Here is a 22,148-nt window from a genome sequence, read left to right as displayed (position 1 = left end):
TATTATTGTTGTCAGCTTCTAATATGCGTAGATGTTCATTAAGTGTGCCGTGGAGGCGTTCAATGTCTGAATTACCTGTCTTAAGGTATGGCGTGGTTACGTGTGACTCAATGCCTTGTTCTTTTAAAAATAACTTTACAGCACTATGTAAAATGCAACGATCGTTATCGAATATGAGTTTATTCATCTTTCCTAAAAATAAAATACGTTCTTTTAAAGCGGCTAGAATCGCAATCCAGTTTCTATCATTTAATTTATGAAATGTAGCATACTTCGAGAATTTGTCTATGGTTGTCAAATACATTTTATTTCGGCAGGGGTACCAAATATCTATATGGACTATATCATTAAAATGTGTAGGGGTTTCTGTTATTTGGAACGGTATTTTTAAAGGGTTTCTGTCATGCTTAGCTATAGCACAAATGGAACAATTATTTATGTAATACGTTATAGTTTTATAAAGTTTCGGGTAAAAATATTTATTTTTTAACTCCAAAAATACTTCTTGAATGCCTCGGTGGTTATTGCGAAGATGTTCATTTTCAATGATAGTCAACATATCATTTTTGTCGGTGATTTCAATTAGCTTAATATTTGATCGATACAGTGTCAAAGATTTATTATCAAAATTACTAAGGTAAATATTTTGAAACTTCATAAAAAGGTCATCATTTTCACAATATATACACATTATACCTTTATCTATTAATATATCTTGCATAATTTTATTGAGATCGGATTCAAAGGTTATTTCTATGTGCTTCTGGCACTTTTTGTTCACAATTTTTAACATACACTTTTCTTTTTCCCCATAACGTAGGTATATTTGATTCTTGTAGTAATTTATTGCTTTTTCAGTTATAAATATATAGTTCAAATTATCTTCAGGTGCGCTGTGCACTGTCGCATCTGTTGATTTAATATCTATTTGATCATCACTTTCTCCATTGAATTGATTTTCTACACTTACTTGGCTATTAAAAATATTTTCTTTTACTGAATTTTTGACTTCGTCATTTACAAAATATCTACTAAGAACGTCAGCAACTGTGTTGTCTTTACCTTTTATATGCGAAATTTCAAAATCATACTCATTTAGTAGAATTTTCCACCTTTGTAGTTTCATGTTTGGCTCCTTAATGTTGTGTAGCCATACTAATGGTTTGTGGTCAGTTTGAATTTGAAACTTGCGACCGTATAAATATGTTCGGAAATGTTTTACCGACCAGACAACAGCAAGTGCTTCTTTTTCTATAGTTGAATAGCGAATTTCATGGTCAGACAATGTTCTTGATGCATAACAAATTGGATGGCCTTGTTGGCTTAAAACTGCACCTATTGCGAATTGTGATGCATCGGTTGTGAGTATAAACTTTTTATTAAAGTCTGGTGGTTGTAACACCGGTTCACTAAAAAAAAAAAAATAAATGTAAGGCGCGATAACCTCCGAAGAGATCTAAGGCCGAGCTTCTCTTCCAATTTGCGTCGTGCTCCTCTTGATTTTTCCCTACAAATTGGCCGGACGGGACCTACATGTTTTATGCCGACTCCGAACGGCATCTGCAAGGCAGATGAGTTTTCACTGAGAGCTTTTCATGGCAGAAATACAATCGGAGCGCTTGCCAGACACTGCCGAGGGGCGACCCCGCTTAGAAAAATTTTCTTCTAATTGAAAAATCTTATTTTTAAAATTTTGATGTTGCTTTGCCCGGGAGTTGAACCCAGGGTATACGGTGTGATAGGCGGAGCACGCTACCATTACACCACGGTGGCCGCCAACACCGGTTCACTAGTAATAAGTTTTTTAAGAGTTTCAAAGGAATTTAAGAAATCTTGGTTTTTAAAATCTAATACAGCATTTTGCTTTAAAAGTCGAACCATGGGATATGCAACTTTGGCATTATCTCGCATAAATTTTCGGTAATAACCGGTGATTCCTAAAAATCGTTTGATTTCCTTTATATTAGAAGGTGGCTGCATTTTATTTATTGCATCAATTTTTGAGGGATCAGGTTTAATACCTTCACCTGTTACAAGGTGCCCTAAAAACCTTGTAGTCAATGCCGCGAAATGGCATTTATCAATTTGTACTTTTAAATTTGAATCGCGTAATGTGCTAAATACTTTTTTAATGGACTCTATGTGTTCCTGAAAACTGGTTGAAAAAATCAAAATGTCGTCTAGATAGACAACGCAAATTTTGTTAATATGATCTCTTAATACGTGGTTTATTAACCTTTGAAATGTTGCAGGGGCCGTTTTAAGGCCAAATGGCATACGATTAAATTCATAGTGGCCACTTGCAGTAGAAAAAGCCGTTTTAGCCCTATCGTCAGGATGTACCTCAATTTGATGGAATCCCTTAGCGAGGTCTATAGTACTAAAATACGAACATTTGCCCAACTTATCAAATATGTCCTCCATATTTGGAAGTGGGAACTTGTCGTCCACTGTTTGGTCATTTAATTTTCGGTAGTCTATCACAATTCTCCATTTTTGTTTACCACTGTTATCCGGTTTCTTGGGTACAACCCATAATGGGGAATTGTAAGGACTACTACTCGGCGATATAATATTTTGTGCTAGCATATCCTGTATTTGCCTATCCACCTCTGCTCGGTGTATCACAGGATATCTGTACAGTTTGCTATATATAGGACTGTCAGATTTTGTTATGATTCGATGACGAATTTCACTACTAAAAGGTAAATTTTCGCCATCTTTATAAAAAATATCTTTAAATTTACTTAAAACTCTTTTTAAAATTTCTTCGTCTTTTGAATTTAAATGTGAAGGAAACATTTTAGGTAACGAGTCTTCCATAAATTCTTCTTCATTGGTCAATATTTTCAAAGTTTCAATATTCAGATAATCTTCTACTGCCAATTCTTCTTCTTCGCTAAAATAAATCGGTATTCTTGCATCTTTTGTTATTAAAACTCTATGTTCGTAGTCTATTTTACAACTCAAGCTTAGCAATATATTATTTCCTATCAGACCATCAAAATACCTGTGGAATTCAAATTTTAAAAATTTACGTAAAAATTTGGCTTATTAAATTCTTTAAACAATGGAAAGCTATATTGAATGTCCGTTGTAACATCTCTATTAATTACTTTTAAGGTGATTGGACGTGATTTTATTTTCCATTTGGGATTGCATATATGTGGATTTATTATACTGAATTCTGCACCAGTATCTATTATAAACTTAAGTTTTCTTACGTTAGTGTTTATTGTTATATAGGGTAATTTCTTAGACCGTCTAATTGAAAATTTTGTTCATTTTCATTGACTCCTATTTCCGTAGGCTCCGCAGGCGGATTTCTATTATTATACAGTCCTTCATTATTGTTGTTATTATATTGATTATAAAAATTACGTGAGCTACGATTCGTTCTATTTGTTTGGTTGCTGTTGTTGCTATTAAAACTTGGCTGAACAAAAGAATTCATACTGTTATGGTTATTGTATCGCCCAGAATTATTAATATTACTGTTGCTGTACTGTGGTCTATGTTGTTGGCTAACATTACTGCTAATATCGTTTACTCTATCGTTATTACTGAACTGCTGCCTATTCTGTTGATTAACATAATTATTCAGATTGTTTTCTCTGTTATGTTGTCTATGCTGTTGAGTAGCATAAGAACTCATGTTACTAACATTATGTTCAAAGTTATTATTATTTTTGTTAAACTGAGTACTGTTAAAAAAATTTGTTCGTTTGTTTGTATATTTCAAATAACCATTTGATTTTATAATATCATATGCATCTTTTAACGTTTTTGGATCCCTACTCACAATAATGCTTTTTACAGGTTCCGGTAAACCAAATTTAAATGAATTCAAGGCAATTCTGGCATTGCTTTCACTATTTATACTCAATGAACTATTTCCACTAAATTGTGATGCGTTATTTAATCGACATAATAATGTATTGAGTAAATTATAAAAAGCTTCAATTGTAGAATCACATCTACAAACTCGTATTTTATCGATTAATTCATCAACGGAATTTTTTTCGCCATGATTATCGATAAGAACTTTTCTTATTTCTGGCCAAGTGTCTGGATTCCCGTTGATTAAAATTGATCTTCTAGCACTCCCAATAATTTTATCTTTAATTTGGCCAATTAATAAAATTTTATATTCGTCAGCGGTGAAACTATTTAAAATTTGAACCATGGAGTCTATTCGATGTACGAAATTTGACAATGCGTCTCTATTTCCATCATAAGGAGGAATGCTATTTATGTTTGTCGAAATAAGTTTAAATTTAATATTGACATCTAAGTTCTCCATATTGAATATAATGAATTTACACTAAATGAATTTCTACAAAAATGATCAAAATATGAATTTGCTCTCTTTAATGTTAATTAAGTACATATATAAATAAATATATACATTTGTACATATGAGTGGAAAAATACCTTTTGACTCAATATTATTTCTTCTTAAGTTATTATACTTTATTTGTATTTGTTGCAATTGACGAGTTCGATCAAAGATGACTTTACCTACTTGATGAGAAAATGATTGTTGTTGCTATTTGCTCCCCGTTTTTTTGTCTACTCAAAATGTGCCCAAGTTATTGATTGATGTTCTCTTGTTTTGTAATTGTTGTTATATTTAATTGCTAATGTACATATGTTCATATATGCACACGGATATTGAGTTCTTTATGCTTGTTTTGTTGTTTTTAATATTTAATTTTGATTTTTCAGTTAGTTCATTTCTCGTATTTGGTTATTTTTAATATTTTTTTGTTGCATGCTCTCTTCGAGTAGCACAAATAAAAACAAATTGCATGAAATCAATTTATAGTTCTCTCGAAGGTGACCTCCAAATCACTTTTTTCTTTTTACAGTTTCTAAGAATGCAAATTTTTCGTTCTTTCTCTTTTTTTTTATGCTGTTTTTGTATAGCACAAATTAACTAATAAAAAATATGCTTGTAATAAAGTTGTTGTTCCCTCTCCAAGGTGACCTCCAAATTACCGTTTTTTTCTTTCTACAGTTTTTAGAAAAGAAATTTTTTCTTTCACATTTCTTGTTTTCTTGTATTTTTTATTTTCATTTTCGAGTGTTTTAAAACGTCTTTTCTGCACAATTTCACATAAATCACAATAAATTTTGTATAAAAGTCAAACAAATATCCTTTTCGAACGATTTTGCTGCTTTTTCGTGACTCAAAAACTTAGTTATTTATATTTTTTTGTGTAGAACTTCACGCTAATCACAATAAAATTTATGTTTAAAACAAATGTTCTTTTCGAACAATTTTGCTCATTTTTCTTAAGTCAAAAAACGTAATTAAGATTTCGGATATTTAAAATTTGAGTGTCAATCACAATAAAATTTGCGTTTAAAACATATGTACTTTGCGAACAATTTTGCTTTACTCAAAAAAATTTTTTTTTTATTTTGCAGTGCGTGTTAGGTTCGCGTAAGACTGCGCCAGAAATGATGCTAATGTCTTTATGTGTCAAAGAACTTTTATTAACTGCTCATTATACAAAAATGTGTAACATACATAAACCTTAAACGGAATTAGAAAATACAATTATTGAGAAAGAGAAAGCAAAGGAAGTAATGTAGTTATGAATGTATGTTCTGTGTTACATAGGTATGTATGTACGTGTTGATGTTAAATGTGAGTACGTATGTAAATAGTGGGTGTAATGAAAGAGAGTAGTTTCAAATAGAAGTAAGCTTAATAAGTAAAATAATTATGAGAGTAGGACTAAGCTTAAATTAAGAGTAAGATTAAAGTTAGTAAGTATGTATAAGTAAATATAAGTAAGTATAAGCGTACGTAAGATTATAATGTAACTATATAATTTTTCTCACTATGTATGCTTCTGTAATTTATTCTGTAATCCGTAATTATACTTAGTCTGATTGATTGTTAAATTTGTAGACTAATAAATAAATGTAATTGATATTAGAGAAAAATTGTAAGTTTACAAACGGCGATGGTTACTAGGACATGTTTCTGAATTTCACTTCTTCATCAGCTAGCTTTTCGGGAGCTGAGCGTTGAACTCGAGTCTCCAACATTCATATAAGTGCAAGCCTTTTTTAGCTGCTACGCCATATGAATGTTCCGTTGTTCGCTGTACAATTGGTCTCCAAGAGTTGCCTTTTTTGTTTATATTCCTTTCGATCACCATGTAGGAGGAGACCAATTGTACAGCGAACAACGGAACATTCATATGGCGTAGCAGCTAAAAAAGGCTTGCACTTATATGAATGTTGGAGACTCGAGTTCAACGCTCAGCTCCCGAAAAGCTAGCTGATGAAGAAGTGAAATTCAGAAACATGTCCTAGTAACCATCGCCGTTTGTAAACTTACAATTTTTCTCTAATATCAATTACAAAAACCATTGTATAAAGCAATATGAGCAAAGCTCACTAATTAAATACATATGATCATATTGATATAATAGTAACAGCGGAAGTATTAAAAACAAATACTGTAAATATCCGAACAAATGTTACTAAGCTTTCAAAAGCACGCCTAAAAATCATATCCACACCATTAGGAATAAACTACATACAGAGTGTATGTGCCTACATGGTGATCGAAAGGAATATAAACAAAAAAGGCAACTCTTGGAGACCAATTGTACAGCGAACAACGGAACATTCATATGGCGTAGCAGCTAAAAAAGGCTTGCACTTATATGAATGTTGGAGACTCGAGTTCAACGCTCAGCTCCCGAAAAGCTAGCTGATGAAGAAGTGAAATTCAGAAACATGTCCTAGTAACCATCGCCGTTTGTAAACTTACAATTTTTCTCTAATATCAATTACAAAAACCATTGTATAAAGCAATATGAGCAAAGCTCACTAATTAAATACATATGATCATATTGATATAATAGTAACAGCGGAAGTATTAAAAACAAATACTGTAAATATCCGAACAAATGTTACTAAGCTTTCAAAAGCACGCCTAAAAATCATATCCACACCATTAGGAATAAACTACATACAGAGTGTATGTGCCTACATGGTGATCGAAAGGAATATAAACAAAAAAGGCAACTCTTGGAGACCAATTGTACAGCGAACAACGGAACATTCATATGGCGTAGCAGCTAAAAAAGGCTTGCACTTATATGAATGTTGGAGACTCGAGTTCAACGCTCAGCTCCCGAAAAGCTAGCTGATGAAGAAGTGAAATTCAGAAACATGTCCTAGTAACCATCGCCGTTTGTAAACTTACAATTTTTCTCTAATATCAATTACAAAAACCATTGTATAAAGCAATATGAGCAAAGCTCACTAATTAAATACATATAATCATATTGATATAATAGTAACAGCGGAAGTATTAAAAACAAATACTGTAAATATCCGAACAAATGTTACTAAGCTTTCAAAAGCACGCCTAAAAATCATATCCACACCATTAGGAATAAACTACATACAGAGTGTATGTGCCTACATGGTGATCGAAAGGAATATAAACAAAAAAGGCAACTCTTGGAGACCAATTGTACAGCGAACAACGGAACATTCATATGGCGTAGCAGCTAAAAAAGGCTTGCACTTATATGAATGTTGGAGACTCGAGTTCAACGCTCAGCTCCCGAAAAGCTAGCTGATGAAGAAGTGAAATTCAGAAACATGTCCTAGTAACCATCGCCGTTTGTAAACTTACAATTTTTCTCTAATATCAATTACAAAAACCATTGTATAAAGCAATATGAGCAAAGCTCACTAATTAAATACATATGATCATATTGATATAATAGTAACAGCGGAAGTATTAAAAACAAATACTGTAAATATCCGAACAAATGTTACTAAGCTTTCAAAAGCACGCCTAAAAATCATATCCACACCATTAGGAATAAACTACATACAGAGTGTATGTGCCTACATGGTGATCGAAAGGAATATAAACAAAAAAGGCAACTCTTGGAGACCAATTGTACAGCGAACAACGGAACATTCATATGGCGTAGCAGCTAAAAAAGGCTTGCACTTATATGAATGTTGGAGACTCGAGTTCAACGCTCAGCTCCCGAAAAGCTAGCTGATGAAGAAGTGAAATTCAGAAACATGTCCTAGTAACCATCGCCGTTTGTAAACTTACAATTTTTCTCTAATATCAATTACAAAAACCATTGTATAAAGCAATATGAGCAAAGCTCACTAATTAAATACATATGATCATATTGATATAATAGTAACAGCGGAAGTATTAAAAACAAATACTGTAAATATCCGAACAAATGTTACTAAGCTTTCAAAAGCACGCCTAAAAATCATATCCACACCATTAGGAATAAACTACATACAGAGTGTATGTGCCTACATGGTGATCGAAAGGAATATAAACAAAAAAGGCAACTCTTGGAGACCAATTGTACAGCGAACAACGGAACATTCATATGGCGTAGCAGCTAAAAAAGGCTTGCACTTATATGAATGTTGGAGACTCGAGTTCAACGCTCAGCTCCCGAAAAGCTAGCTGATGAAGAAGTGAAATTCAGAAACATGTCCTAGTAACCATCGCCGTTTGTAAACTTACAATTTTTCTCTAATATCAATTACAAAAACCATTGTATAAAGCAATATGAGCAAAGCTCACTAATTAAATACATATGATCATATTGATATAATAGTAACAGCGGAAGTATTAAAAACAAATACTGTAAATATCCGAACAAATGTTACTAAGCTTTCAAAAGCACGCCTAAAAATCATATCCACACCATTAGGAATAAACTACATACAGAGTGTATGTGCCTACATGGTGATCGAAAGGAATATAAACAAAAAAGGCAACTCTTGGAGACCAATTGTACAGCGAACAACGGAACATTCATATGGCGTAGCAGCTAAAAAAGGCTTGCACTTATATGAATGTTGGAGACTCGAGTTCAACGCTCAGCTCCCGAAAAGCTAGCTGATGAAGAAGTGAAATTCAGAAACATGTCCTAGTAACCATCGCCGTTTGTAAACTTACAATTTTTCTCTAATATCAATTACAAAAACCATTGTATAAAGCAATATGAGCAAAGCTCACTAATTAAATACATATGATCATATTGATATAATAGTAACAGCGGAAGTATTAAAAACAAATACTGTAAATATCCGAACAAATGTTACTAAGCTTTCAAAAGCACGCCTAAAAATCATATCCACACCATTAGGAATAAACTACATACAGAGTGTATGTGCCTACATGGTGATCGAAAGGAATATAAACAAAAAAGGCAACTCTTGGAGACCAATTGTACAGCGAACAACGGAACATTCATATGGCGTAGCAGCTAAAAAAGGCTTGCACTTATATGAATGTTGGAGACTCGAGTTCAACGCTCAGCTCCCGAAAAGCTAGCTGATGAAGAAGTGAAATTCAGAAACATGTCCTAGTAACCATCGCCGTTTGTAAACTTACAATTTTTCTCTAATATCAATTACAAAAACCATTGTATAAAGCAATATGAGCAAAGCTCACTAATTAAATACATATGATCATATTGATATAATAGTAACAGCGGAAGTATTAAAAACAAATACTGTAAATATCCGAACAAATGTTACTAAGCTTTCAAAAGCACGCCTAAAAATCATATCCACACCATTAGGAATAAACTACATACAGAGTGTATGTGCCTACATGGTGATCGAAAGGAATATAAACAAAAAAGGCAACTCTTGGAGACCAATTGTACAGCGAACAACGGAACATTCATATGGCGTAGCAGCTAAAAAAGGCTTGCACTTATATGAATGTTGGAGACCCGAGTTCAACGCTCAGCTCCCGAAAAGCTAGCTGATGAAGAAGTGAAATTCAGAAACATGTCCTAGTAACCATCGCCGTTTGTAAACTTACAATTTTTCTCTAATATCAATTACAAAAACCATTGTATAAAGCAATATGAGCAAAGCTCACTAATTAAATACATATGATCATATTGATATAATAGTAACAGCGGAAGTATTAAAAACAAATACTGTAAATATCCGAACAAATGTTACTAAGCTTTCAAAAGCACGCCTAAAAATCATATCCACACCATTAGGAATAAACTACATACAGAGTGTATGTGCCTACATGGTGATCGAAAGGAATATAAACAAAAAAGGCAACTCTTGGAGACCAATTGTACAGCGAACAACGGAACATTCATATGGCGTAGCAGCTAAAAAAGGCTTGCACTTATATGAATGTTGGAGACTCGAGTTCAACGCTCAGCTCCCGAAAAGCTAGCTGATGAAGAAGTGAAATTCAGAAACATGTCCTAGTAACCATCGCCGTTTGTAAACTTACAATTTTTCTCTAATATCAATTACAAAAACCATTGTATAAAGCAATATGAGCAAAGCTCACTAATTAAATACATATGATCATATTGATATAATAGTAACAGCGGAAGTATTAAAAACAAATACTGTAAATATCCGAACAAATGTTACTAAGCTTTCAAAAGCACGCCTAAAAATCATATCCACACCATTAGGAATAAACTACATACAGAGTGTATGTGCCTACATGGTGATCGAAAGGAATATAAACAAAAAAGGAAACTCTTGGAGACCAATTGTACAGCGAACAACGGAACATTCATATGGCGTAGCAGCTAAAAAAGGCTTGCACTTATATGAATGTTGGAGACTCGAGTTCAACGCTCAGCTCCCGAAAAGCTAGCTGATGAAGAAGTGAAATTCAGAAACATGTCCTAGTAACCATCGCCGTTTGTAAACTTACAATTTTTCTCTAATATCAATTACAAAAACCATTGTATAAAGCAATATGAGCAAAGCTCACTAATTAAATACATATGATCATATTGATATAATAGTAACAGCGGAAGTATTAAAAACAAATACTGTAAATATCCGAACAAATGTTACTAAGCTTTCAAAAGCACGCCTATAAATCATATCCACACCATTAGGAATAAACTACATACAGAGTGTATGTGCCTACATGGTGATCGAAAGGAATATAAACAAAAAAGGCAACTCTTGGAGACCAATTGTACAGCGAACAACGGAACATTCATATGGCGTAGCAGCTAAAAAAGGCTTGCACTTATATGAATGTTGGAGACTCGAGTTCAACGCTCAGCTCCCGAAAAGCTAGCTGATGAAGAAGTGAAATTCAGAAACATGTCCTAGTAACCATCGCCGTTTGTAAACTTACAATTTTTCTCTAATATCAATTACAAAAACCATTGTATAAAGCAATATGAGCAAAGCTCACTAATTAAATACATATGATCATATTGATATAATAGTAACAGCGGAAGTATTAAAAACAAATACTGTAAATATCCGAACAAATGTTACTAAGCTTTCAAAAGCACGCCTAAAAATCATATCCACACCATTAGGAATAAACTACATACAGAGTGTATGTGCCTACATGGTGATCGAAAGGAATATAAACAAAAAAGGCAACTCTTGGAGACCAATTGTACAGCGAACAACGGAACATTCATATGGCGTAGCAGCTAAAAAAGGCTTGCACTTATATGAATGTTGGAGACTCGAGTTCAACGCTCAGCTCCCGAAAAGCTAGCTGATGAAGAAGTGAAATTCAGAAACATGTCCTAGTAACCATCGCCGTTTGTAAACTTACAATTTTTCTCTAATATCAATTACAAAAACCATTGTATAAAGCAATATGAGCAAAGCTCACTAATTAAATACATATGCTAATAAATAAATAAATAAATAAATTACTAGAAATCTGATCGTTATGCTTCATTACAGAAGGAAACCCTTTAATTTCTCTCTCTGTCCTCTTTGCAAATACTAGAAGATTTCTAGGACCTTCTTCTAGATCTGATAGCTGTATCACTCCTAACAGCTGGAGTCTTATCCGGGCGAGCGCCAGGCACGAGCCCAAAACGTGTTCATTTGTTTCCTTCTCCAACCCGCACTTCCTACATTTGATATCACTCACTTGGCCTAATTTAAAAGCATTTGATGCAATAAGGCATTTTCCAACATACAGTCCTCTCTTTTTAATGATAAACGTAACTTTGTTATTCTTAGGATGTATGTAAGACCTGCCCATGATCTCCGTCACTGTACAGCCACTTCACTTTCTCTGAATCTTGCCAAATCTGATTGGGCAGTCTACTTCACAAGCTTCGAGGATGCGTTTTTTTAGCTGGTTATTCGCTTTTTCATTTCCATCTATTCCCATATGCTCTGAGACTCAATATAGATGTATACTTGTCCCTATTCCGATTCTTCTAATCCATCCCCATCGAACGGCAAGTAGGTAATTACGTAGTCTGTTAGTCGAGTATTTGGTGACGCTTTTACTATGGCCGTATGGTCTGTTCTCAAGCTGCCCCGAGGCTTCGAGTCTCCTTGCATTTGTTAACGCTATGTTGTTCGCCAGCAGGTCTACGGGTGGAATGGGCAGCCGTCGGTACTGTTTTCAGAGGCTTCCTGTAAGGGTAAGAGTTGAAAGCCTGCATATCCTCCCATATTTTTTGAGGTATGTTCTCGTTTGTGTGGCTGTCCACCAAACGAAGACTCCATAGTATAGGATGGGCTTTAGAATCGCTGTAAATACCCAATGAGAGATAGATTATAGACGTAAACCACCCAACTCTTTTGCATGCATAAAATGCCGGGAAGCCCTTCTTCACTCTTTCCTCCACGTTGAGATTCCATGTCTGCAGAGTCACCCGTCCTTGCTTAGGCCTAGGTAACTTTTGGACCTTATCCGTCTGTTACGCGTTGGCGGTTAACCCGACATTAGATTACTGGGTATATATCCTGGTAAAACCGCCTGAGCAGTTGGTTGATAACCAACCAATGTGAAGTTATCTTCCTGCAATTTAACATGTAGCCTATCCATCTGGTTAGGGCTGGATGCACTTCATTGCAATTAAGATCACCCATGACCGTCCGTCTATATTTATAAACACCTATGCAGGGCCATGTGCCGACTTGCCTTCAGTGTAAGCATGTTGTGTTTTGGAGAACAGTTTTCCATCCATGTTGAACTTTATATACACATCTATCAAACCCTCAAAGGTTTTGAGCAAAAATTACGTTAAGCTCATTTTACTTATGCTTACTTCGATCGGAAAAAGAGCTGCCACCTCAACCTTTTTCACATGAAAACCTTTTATCCGTAAAATAAATAAAATAGGGGCAAGGCAAAAAACAGGACATTTCTATGCTTTCTATGGGAAAACGTTCGCACAATGTCGGAAATCAGTTAAAAAATATTCGTTCGTAAACTAAGTAATTTGTAACGAATGCGAATATTCGCAACATCCCTTGTCTGTGCTCCATATGAATGCACCTATAAGCTGTTTAATCTGTTAAATACATGTTCAATCAGCCTCAAATAGAATAAAATAAAACGCTTGCATTTGTAATACCAGCGCCTAATGCTTTTGAAATTGGAATATTCACTGACTAATCGCTTATAGCGATTTAAAAAGGAGTGAAACAAGTTAGGTACAATATCATGAGGTGACAAGCAAAATTTATTAAGTACTCAGAGGTCGAATTTAGAAATGGATACAATTCGTAAATCCTGCTCCTTTAAAGTTGCGCCGCTATTACTTTGGTCTTCCAAAAAGTCGATGAAAAATTGATAGCTTTATGCTTTGCACACAGAGTATATTAACTTTGATTGGATAACGGTTGGTTGCACAGGTTTAAATGAATCGAGATAAATATAGACTTCCATATATCAAAATCATCAGTATCGAAAAAAAATTTTATTGAGCCATGCCCGTCCGTCCGTCCGTCCGTCTGTCCATTAACACGATAACTTGAGTAAATATTGAGATATCTTCACCAAATCTTGTACACGAGCTTATCTGGACCCAGAATAGATTGGTATTGAAAATGAGGGAAGTCGGATGATAACCACGCCCACTTTTTATATATATAACATTTTGGAAAACGCAAAAAAGTGATTATTTAGTAAATAATATACCTAGAATGTTGAAATTTGTCGCGTGGACTGATATTGAGAATCTTGATAAAATGAAAATGAAAAAAATTTTTAAATGGACGTGGCACCACCCACTTGTGACAAAATAAATTTTACAAATATTATTAATCATAAATCAAAATTTATTTTAAAAGTCAGATTTTAACAAAAACTTGATTATCTTTACAGTATATAAGTAAATTATGTCAACATTCAACTCCAGTAATGATATGGTGCAACAAATTACAAAAATAAAAGAAAATTTCAAAATGGGCGTGGCTCCGCGCTTTTTCATTTAATTCGTCTAGAATACTTTTAATGCTATAAATCGAACAAAAATTTACCAATCCCTGTGAAATTTGGTAGAGGCTTAGATTCTAGGACGATAACTGTTTCTGTGAAAATGGGCGAAATCGGTTGAAGCCACGCCCAGTTTTTATACACAGTCGACCGTCTCTCCTTCCACTCGGCCGTTAACACGATAACTTTAGCAAAAATCGATATATCTTTACTAAACTTAGTTCACGTACTTATCCCAACTCACTTTATCTTGGTATAAAAAATGATCGAAATCCGACTATGACCACGCCCACTTTTTCGGTATCGAAAATTACGAACAATGAAAAAAATGCCATAATTCTATAAAAAATAAATAAATGTAAGGCGCGATAACCTCCGAAGAGATTTTAGGCCGAGCTTCTCTTCCAATTTGCGGCGTGCTCCTTTTCATTTTTCCTACAAATTGGCCGAACAGGACCTACTTGTTTTATGCCGACTCCGAACGGCATCAGCAAGGCAGATGAGTTTTCACTGAGATCTTTTCAAGGCAGAAATACACTCGGAGTGCTTGCCAAATACTGCCGAGGGCGACCCTGCTTAGAAAAATTTTCTTCTAATTGAAAAAACTTGTTTTTAAATTTTGATGTTGCTTTGCCTGGGCCTGAACCCAGTATCTTCGGTGTGGATGGCGGAGCACGCTACCAATACACCACGGCGGCCGCCAATATATAATATGATAATATAATTCTATACCAAATGTGAAAAAAGTAATGAAACATGGTAATTGGATTGGTTTATTGACGCAAAATATAACGTTGGAAAAAACTTTGTAAAATGGGTGTGACACCCACCATATAAAGTAGAAGAAAATGAAAAAGTTCTGCAGGGCGAAATTAAAAGCCCTTGGAATCAATGGAGGAATACTGTTCGTGGCATTACATATATAAATAAATTAGCGGTACCCGACTGATGATTATCTGGGTCACCCTGATCCACATTTTGGTCGATATCTCGAAAACGCCCTAACATATATAGAACTAAGGGCCACTCCCTTTTAAAACCCTCATTAACACCTTTAATTTGATACCCGTATCGTACAAACAAATTCTAGAGTCACTCCTGGTCCACCTTTATGGCGATATCTCGAAACGGCGTCCACCTATAGAACTATGGCCCACTCCCTTTCAGTAGATCAAGTTCTTTTCTTCAGTCTTTATTTATTTATTGATAGAAAAATTACACACAACTTATTTTGGTAATCTTTTTCAAAGAGAAGATCAACAGTTGTCACTTATTCTCTTGTTGGCTATGAATAGCACACTCTACACATTGAAATTGTATTACTATTTATATCGTTTCATAAAAAATAAAAAACATTTCGATAAATTCAACGATTTTTAAAATACAATTTAAACAAGTAAGGAAGGCAGAGTTCGGGTGTAACCGAACATTATATACTCAGCTGAGAGCTATGGAGACAAAATAAGGGAAAATCATCATGTAAGAAAAGAACCTGAGGTAACCCTGGAATGTATTTGTATGACATGTGTATGGAATGGAAGGTATTAAAGAGTATTTTAAGAGGGAGTGGGCCATAGTTCTATAGGTGGACGCCATTTAGGGATATCGCCATAAAGGTGGACCAGGGCTGACTCTAGAATTTTTTTGTACGATATGGGTATCAAATGAAAGGTGTTAATGAGTATTTTAAAAGGGGATGGGCCTTAGTTCTACAGGTGGACGCCTTTTCGAGATATCGCCATAAAGGTGGACCAGGGGTGACTCTAGAATTTGTTTGCACGATATGGGTATCAAATGAAAGGTGTTAATGAGCATTTTAAAATGGAGTGGGCCTTAGTTGCATATGTGAAGGCGTTTTCGAGATATCGACCAAAATGTGGACCAGGGTGACCCAGAAAATCATCTGTCGGGTACCGCTAATTTATTTGTATATGTAATGCCACGAACAGTATTCCTGCCAAGATTCCAAGGCCTTTTGATTTCGCCCTGCAGAACTTTTTCATTTTCTTCTACTTAAGATGGTAAGTGTCACAACCATTTTACAAAGTTTTTCTCTAAAGTTATATTTTGCGTCAATAAACCAATCCAATTACCATGTTTCATCCCTTCTTTCGTATTTGGTATAGAATTATGGCATTCTTTTCATTGTTCGTAATTTTCGATATTGAAAAATTGGGCGTGGTCATAGTCGGATTTCGGTCATTTTTTACACCAAGATAAAGTGAGTTCAGATAAGTACGTGAACTAGGTTTAGTAAATATATATAGATTTTTGCTAAAGTTATCGTGTTAACGGCCGAGCGGAAGGACAGGCGGTCGACTGTGTATAAAAACTGGGCGTGGCTTCTACCGATTTCGTCCATTTTCACAGAGAACACTTATTGTCACAGAATTTATGCCCCTAGCAAATTTCACAAGGATTGGTAAATTTTTGTTCGACTTATGACATTAAAAGTATTCTAGACTAATTAAATGAAAAAGCGCGGAGTCACGCCCATTTTTAAATTTTCTTTTATTTTTGTATTTTGTTGCATCATATCATTACTGGAGTTGAATCTTGACATATTTTACTTATATACTGTAAAGATATTAACTTTTTTGTTAAAATTTGACTTAAAAAAATTTTTTTTTTAAGTGAGCGTGGTCGTTCTCCGATCTTGCAAATTTTTATTAAGCACACATATAGTATAATAGGAATAACGTTCCTGCCAAATTTCATCATGCAAAACTTTTAAATTACCTTCTTTTAAAAGTGGGCGGTGTCACGCCCATTGTCCAAAACTTTACTAATTTTCTATTCTGCGTCATAAGTTAAACTCACCTACCAAGTTTCATCGCTTTATCCATCTTTGGTAATGAATTATCGCACTTTTTCGATTTTTCGATATCGAAAAAGTGGGCGTGGTTATAGTCCGATATCGGTCATTTTAAATAGCGATCTGAGATGAGTGCCCAGGAACCTACATACCAAATTTTATCAAGATACCTCAAAATTCACATAGTGTTAAAGGGCGGACGGACGGACATGGCTCAATCAAAATTTTTTTCGATACTGATGATTTTGACATATAGAAGTCTATATCTATCTCGATTCCTTTATATCTGTACAACCAACCGTTATCCAATCAAAGTTATTATACTCTGTGAGCTCTGCTCAACTGAGTATAAAAAGAAAATACTTAGAAAATAATCAACAAATTCTGTTTCACTAGAATAGCACATTTTTAAATAAATTTGGATTAAAAAAATAATAATAAAAAAAATTTTTAAGTTAATCCTAATAATACTAAAAGATAGAAAATAATTAGGTAGGTCTTAGGAACTAGTCATCACACTCCTCATCAATCTAGGGCGTTGTTCAGAAAAATAAATAAATTTCTATTGATAGCCAACCGCTTACATCATTATAAATGATATTTTCATATATGTATAAGTACGACAAACTGAACCTTAATTAGGCTATGCTACACCACAGGTTTTTAGAAATTTCGTGGGCCCAATGCTTTTATTTATTTTTCTGATCAACACCCTAGATTGACGAGGAATGTGTTCCTAAGACCTACCTAATTATTTTCTATCTCTTAGTATTATTAGATATTACTTAATGTAAGTATTGTTTTTAATAAACCCGTTTAACTAAATTTTTTTTCAATTATTTTATTTCCTATCTTTTAATATTATTATTACTTAATGTAAGTATTGCTTGGTTTCTATTTCTGTATATCATATATTTTTTCCAAATATGAGCCAAATCGGATTTTTTTGAATATCTCGATCATTGCGCCACATGACGGTGATTCTTTCACGTGCCGCTTTCTGTTTGTGTATGGATTATGTGTTCCAAATATGAACCAAATCGGGCAACAAATACGATTTTTTGAAATATTTCGATCTATTCGCCACCTATCGGAATTTTTTTTCTTATTATTGCATGTCATCGGGTTCCGAACTATATTCCAAGTTTCAAGCTTATCGGTAAGTTACTTAAATTTCAATTACAAAATTCTGTTCGGCCGGCCGCTCAAGTCAAGCTAAATAAAACCGTTAAAAATTAAAATTTATATATGGTTTCTAATAATGGGTTGAGCCTCTCTTGTTTAGGGTAACCTCGTATATCCTATTAGGCATTGACTTGTACACATTTTTCAAATAATTGAGAGAAATTAAAGTCCAAGCTCATTGAATGGCCTCAATAAGTTCGGCTTTTGTTGAAAATTGTTTTCCAGACTCGTAAACTTTTCTGGACAGCCATCCAAAATATTCTCTATTATATTAAAGTCCGGCGAGTATGGTAGCCAATTCAAAACTGACACATTTTTGGACTCTATCCACGATTTGACTAAACGAGCAATACGTATTAGGGCGTTGTCGTATTGGAAAGTCCACGGCAATGAACCAAAAAGATTTTCAAAAGATGGAAAGACCTTTCCTAGAACCCACTGATATGGTTTACCGTTCATAGTGGAACTTAAAAACTGGAACTCTTCCACTTGTTGCTCCATGCCATGTTATGTCGCAAAATTTCAACATCATTTCTTTCCGTGCTGAGTTTTTTTCAATTTTAGTTTGAGGTGAATTCCTCCTGAAATAACATGCCATACAGTGGTCTTGTTACATGGACACCTACTTTAGTCCTAATTTTGTCCACAGAATCGTGCGAATTTGAAGCTTCTCCAAAACAGTCCTCTTATCTGCATCGGACAGCACACCACTTGCACGGCCTTTCATGTTTTTTCCATAGTTCGTCTCGTTTCGAATAAAATTAGGTATAACAGAAAGCCCACGATCTCTAAATGTTTTTATTTTTATTTGTTCTTCGTTGGTTAGAGCTTTACCGCGACCCATTATTATGGTAAATGAAATAAATTTGTTTAAAAGTGTTTAAGCGACTTAAACTATGAACATTTTTCGTTCGTTTATTTCAGTAGCCATTGAGTGTGCTTGTAATTCTCAACTGGTTAGTGAAATATTCTAAAGACATAGTTTGAGGTTTTTAATTAAAATCGAGGTTCTTCGGATGGTGTGTTAATACATCAGAGCCCAGTGCTCGCCTCCATATCACACTTTGAAGGGGTTCTTCAAATAGAAGATGAGGTGGCTCATTAGAGCGAAACCTCAGAGTGCCCAACTCTCGCCCCAAATTAAATAAATAGAGGTTTTTCTTGTAGAAAATGGGGTGCCAATACCTCAGAGCCGTCCCGTGCTCGCCTCCATATCACATTTTAAAGGGTTCTTCAAATAGAGGATGAGGTGGCTCAGTAGAGCGAAGCCTCAGAGCCCCCCAGTGCTCGCCCCCAAATTAAATAAATAAAGGTGTACTGATGCTATGCATCCTCCCATGACTTAAATACACCAATAACACTAAAACTACCCAACTCAATAAATGGAATACATTAAATCAAAAACCCCATAAACTCAATACAGTCCATTAATAATAATAATTTAAAAATTTAAAAAAAGGAATGCTTGGTGGGAGTTGAACCCGCAACCCCGGGCGTTTGGTCGGGTACGTCAGCCACTGTGCCACGACTCATACGCTTACAAGCACATAAAATTACTCATTTATAACTCTTATTAAACTGCTCGCCCTCAATTGCCCAAAGCTTAGACAAAAAGAGTTAAAAAAAATATTTTTTTTACTTCGCAGCCAATCTGTTCACTTGTACATCAAACTGAAACTGCAATGTGCTATTCAGGTCAAACAAAAAATGCACTGTATTTCTGAACAAATTTAAATCAAAGCAACAAAAACAAATAACGGCATTTTTCCAGGAAACCAAATTTGACGAAATAAAACAATAACAATTTGACGAAAATAAAACTACAAAAACAAGCTCAACAAAGTTAAGAATATTGATAGATAAGCAAATAAGAATAAAAATAAGCGAATGTGCTATTCAAGTGAAACGCAAATGAAGTTCGTTTCTTCAGTCTTTTCTGTTCTTTTTCACAATTTTTATACAAATTATGTTATTTTTATTTTCAAAAGAAAAGTTCAATAGTTTTCACTCATTTTCACACTAATAATAATGGATCAAAATGTCAAGTTCAAAACTGCAATTTTTCGTTGTTTATTTATTTTTATACAACTTATTTTTCACCATTTTCTAGTCCTTACTGAGCAAGAACTCTTGGTTACGAATTTGTGCCCAAATTAATTTTCCTTTTATAAGGATTTCGATTGGTTTCAAAATTTTGTTTTTAGTTTTATCCTATTATAAGGACTTTTCAAATTCCAGTAAACACAAGCTATCCTTTTATGAGGACTTTTATTTTAGCCAAAAACACAAATATTCAGAAACTGAAATATAACAAAAACTGATTTCCGCTTTTATACATTTTTTTTTAACATTTTCATCCAGTAAGTGTTAACTTGGGTTATTTTCAAAATTTTTTAAGTATATTTTTGGAATATTTTTCAAGGTATTCGTTTTAAACTACCAATCTATATCAGATATACTGATAATTTATTAACTTATATAATTTACGGCGATATGACGTCAGATATGTGGTTGGTTATCAATTTTGCAGATTTCCGTACTTAGTTAAAGACTATACCGAAAGTCTATTTATTGCACTTCACGTTTATATTTTTGTTCCTCACAAAAATTTTGTACGGTGGTTATGTTAAAATTCAAGTATCTAAGTTCAACAAGATTATGTCTTTGTTTAAAGAGACATTTTTCGTTTCTTCCGGTATAGTTACATAAACGAAGTACTTAAAAATTTTGTATCTTCCTTTTATTTTCTCCTTTTGTTGCATTATCAAATCGATTATGTAAGGTTTCATGTTTCTAGATCAATGAGCATTTACTTAGAAATCGATCGCAAGAATCCACAATTCTGAATGGACTTTAATACCTCCAAATATCTCGATCCCAGTCTCATCTAGAAAACTCTTATCCTAAATGTTACAACTTAATAAGGCCCGAAGTTTCGTTCAAATGTTTAGCTTTCTGGGTTATCGGGAAGTTTCTTACCTGGCGATACCTGGCCATCTAGCGAAAATTGTATTCCCTCATCTTATATTGTCATGGGTTTTGAATTATCTTCTTATTACCCTTACCTATCCAGAATCAACCCCGACATACATAACGTATGTCCTGCGTGCAATGTTGCCCTCCACACCAATCATCTCTTCAATTGAAATCTCGAACTAACGCGTCTAACACCCCTTTATCTCTGGTCCACCCCTGTTGAAACTGCAAGTTTCCTTGGACTTCCATTAGAGGATATTGATGACAATTTGTGATTGGTCGCACCTGTTGGATGGACCGAAGCCTGCTACAACAACAACGAACGGGGGGCGTTTCACCTCCCTACTCCCTCAAGGGCTATTTACGGTGATTGTCAAGCACGTCCCAAATTATCCCGTCAGTGTTTAAAGAAATAGCCATACAATAAAGCTGTTTATCAATGATAAATATAAGGAGAGCTTTAAGTAGTCGACAGTAGCACTGCACGTCATCCTGCACATCCCGCCTGTGGACCTAATGGTAGCTTGTATACAGGCCGTAGTGTCATAGCGGTCATATAATATGACGAGAACGTGGTGCCATGCCTGAGCTTCAAAAAAGATGTTGACAGCAAACCCTGTCTGTTCTCTACCAATCTAGAAATGAGTAGATCTCGCTGGCTGCCAGATCATTCTGGTATCTTACACCTGAGATTGTGGCTGTGACGAAATCAGCAACAATTTTAGAGCAAGCTTGTAAGCCTGTAAGTAGTCGCGTCAATATACGTACATATATTGATGGTCAAGCGGCAGTCACGGTAATTATGTCCACAGCATTTCATCCATTTGTTTAGACCTTTAAAGATTTCACATCTGTTTTCACTGAGACATATCGCACGTTTTATTGTAAACAGAAGTAACGCAAAATTTTAGTTTTTTGGGAAAA

The 22,148-nt window shown here is 34.5% G+C and overlaps 2 protein-coding genes across 2 annotated transcripts in view; both read right to left on the bottom strand.

Annotated features, from left to right (window-relative positions):
* The window catches only part of LOC137250240 (homeobox protein unc-42), a 147,204-nt gene that overhangs the window by 86,120 nt on the left and 38,936 nt on the right, over positions 1 to 22,148 (bottom strand). The window lies entirely within an intron of this gene.
* Positions 3,055 to 5,772, bottom strand: LOC137248156 (probable ATP-dependent RNA helicase ddx42). Its single transcript, XM_067779019.1, has one exon. The coding sequence runs from the start codon at positions 4,301 to 4,303 to the stop codon at positions 3,239 to 3,241; it is 1,065 nt and encodes a 354-aa protein (XP_067635120.1). The 5' UTR covers positions 4,304 to 5,772; the 3' UTR covers positions 3,055 to 3,238.

This window comes from Eurosta solidaginis, chromosome 4 (assembly GCF_040869045.1).
Source record: "Eurosta solidaginis isolate ZX-2024a chromosome 4, ASM4086904v1, whole genome shotgun sequence".
Lineage (NCBI taxonomy): Eukaryota > Metazoa > Arthropoda > Insecta > Diptera > Tephritidae > Eurosta > Eurosta solidaginis.
The sequence above is the reverse complement of the archived record's forward strand: the minus strand, read 5'-3'. Positions and strand labels throughout refer to the sequence as shown.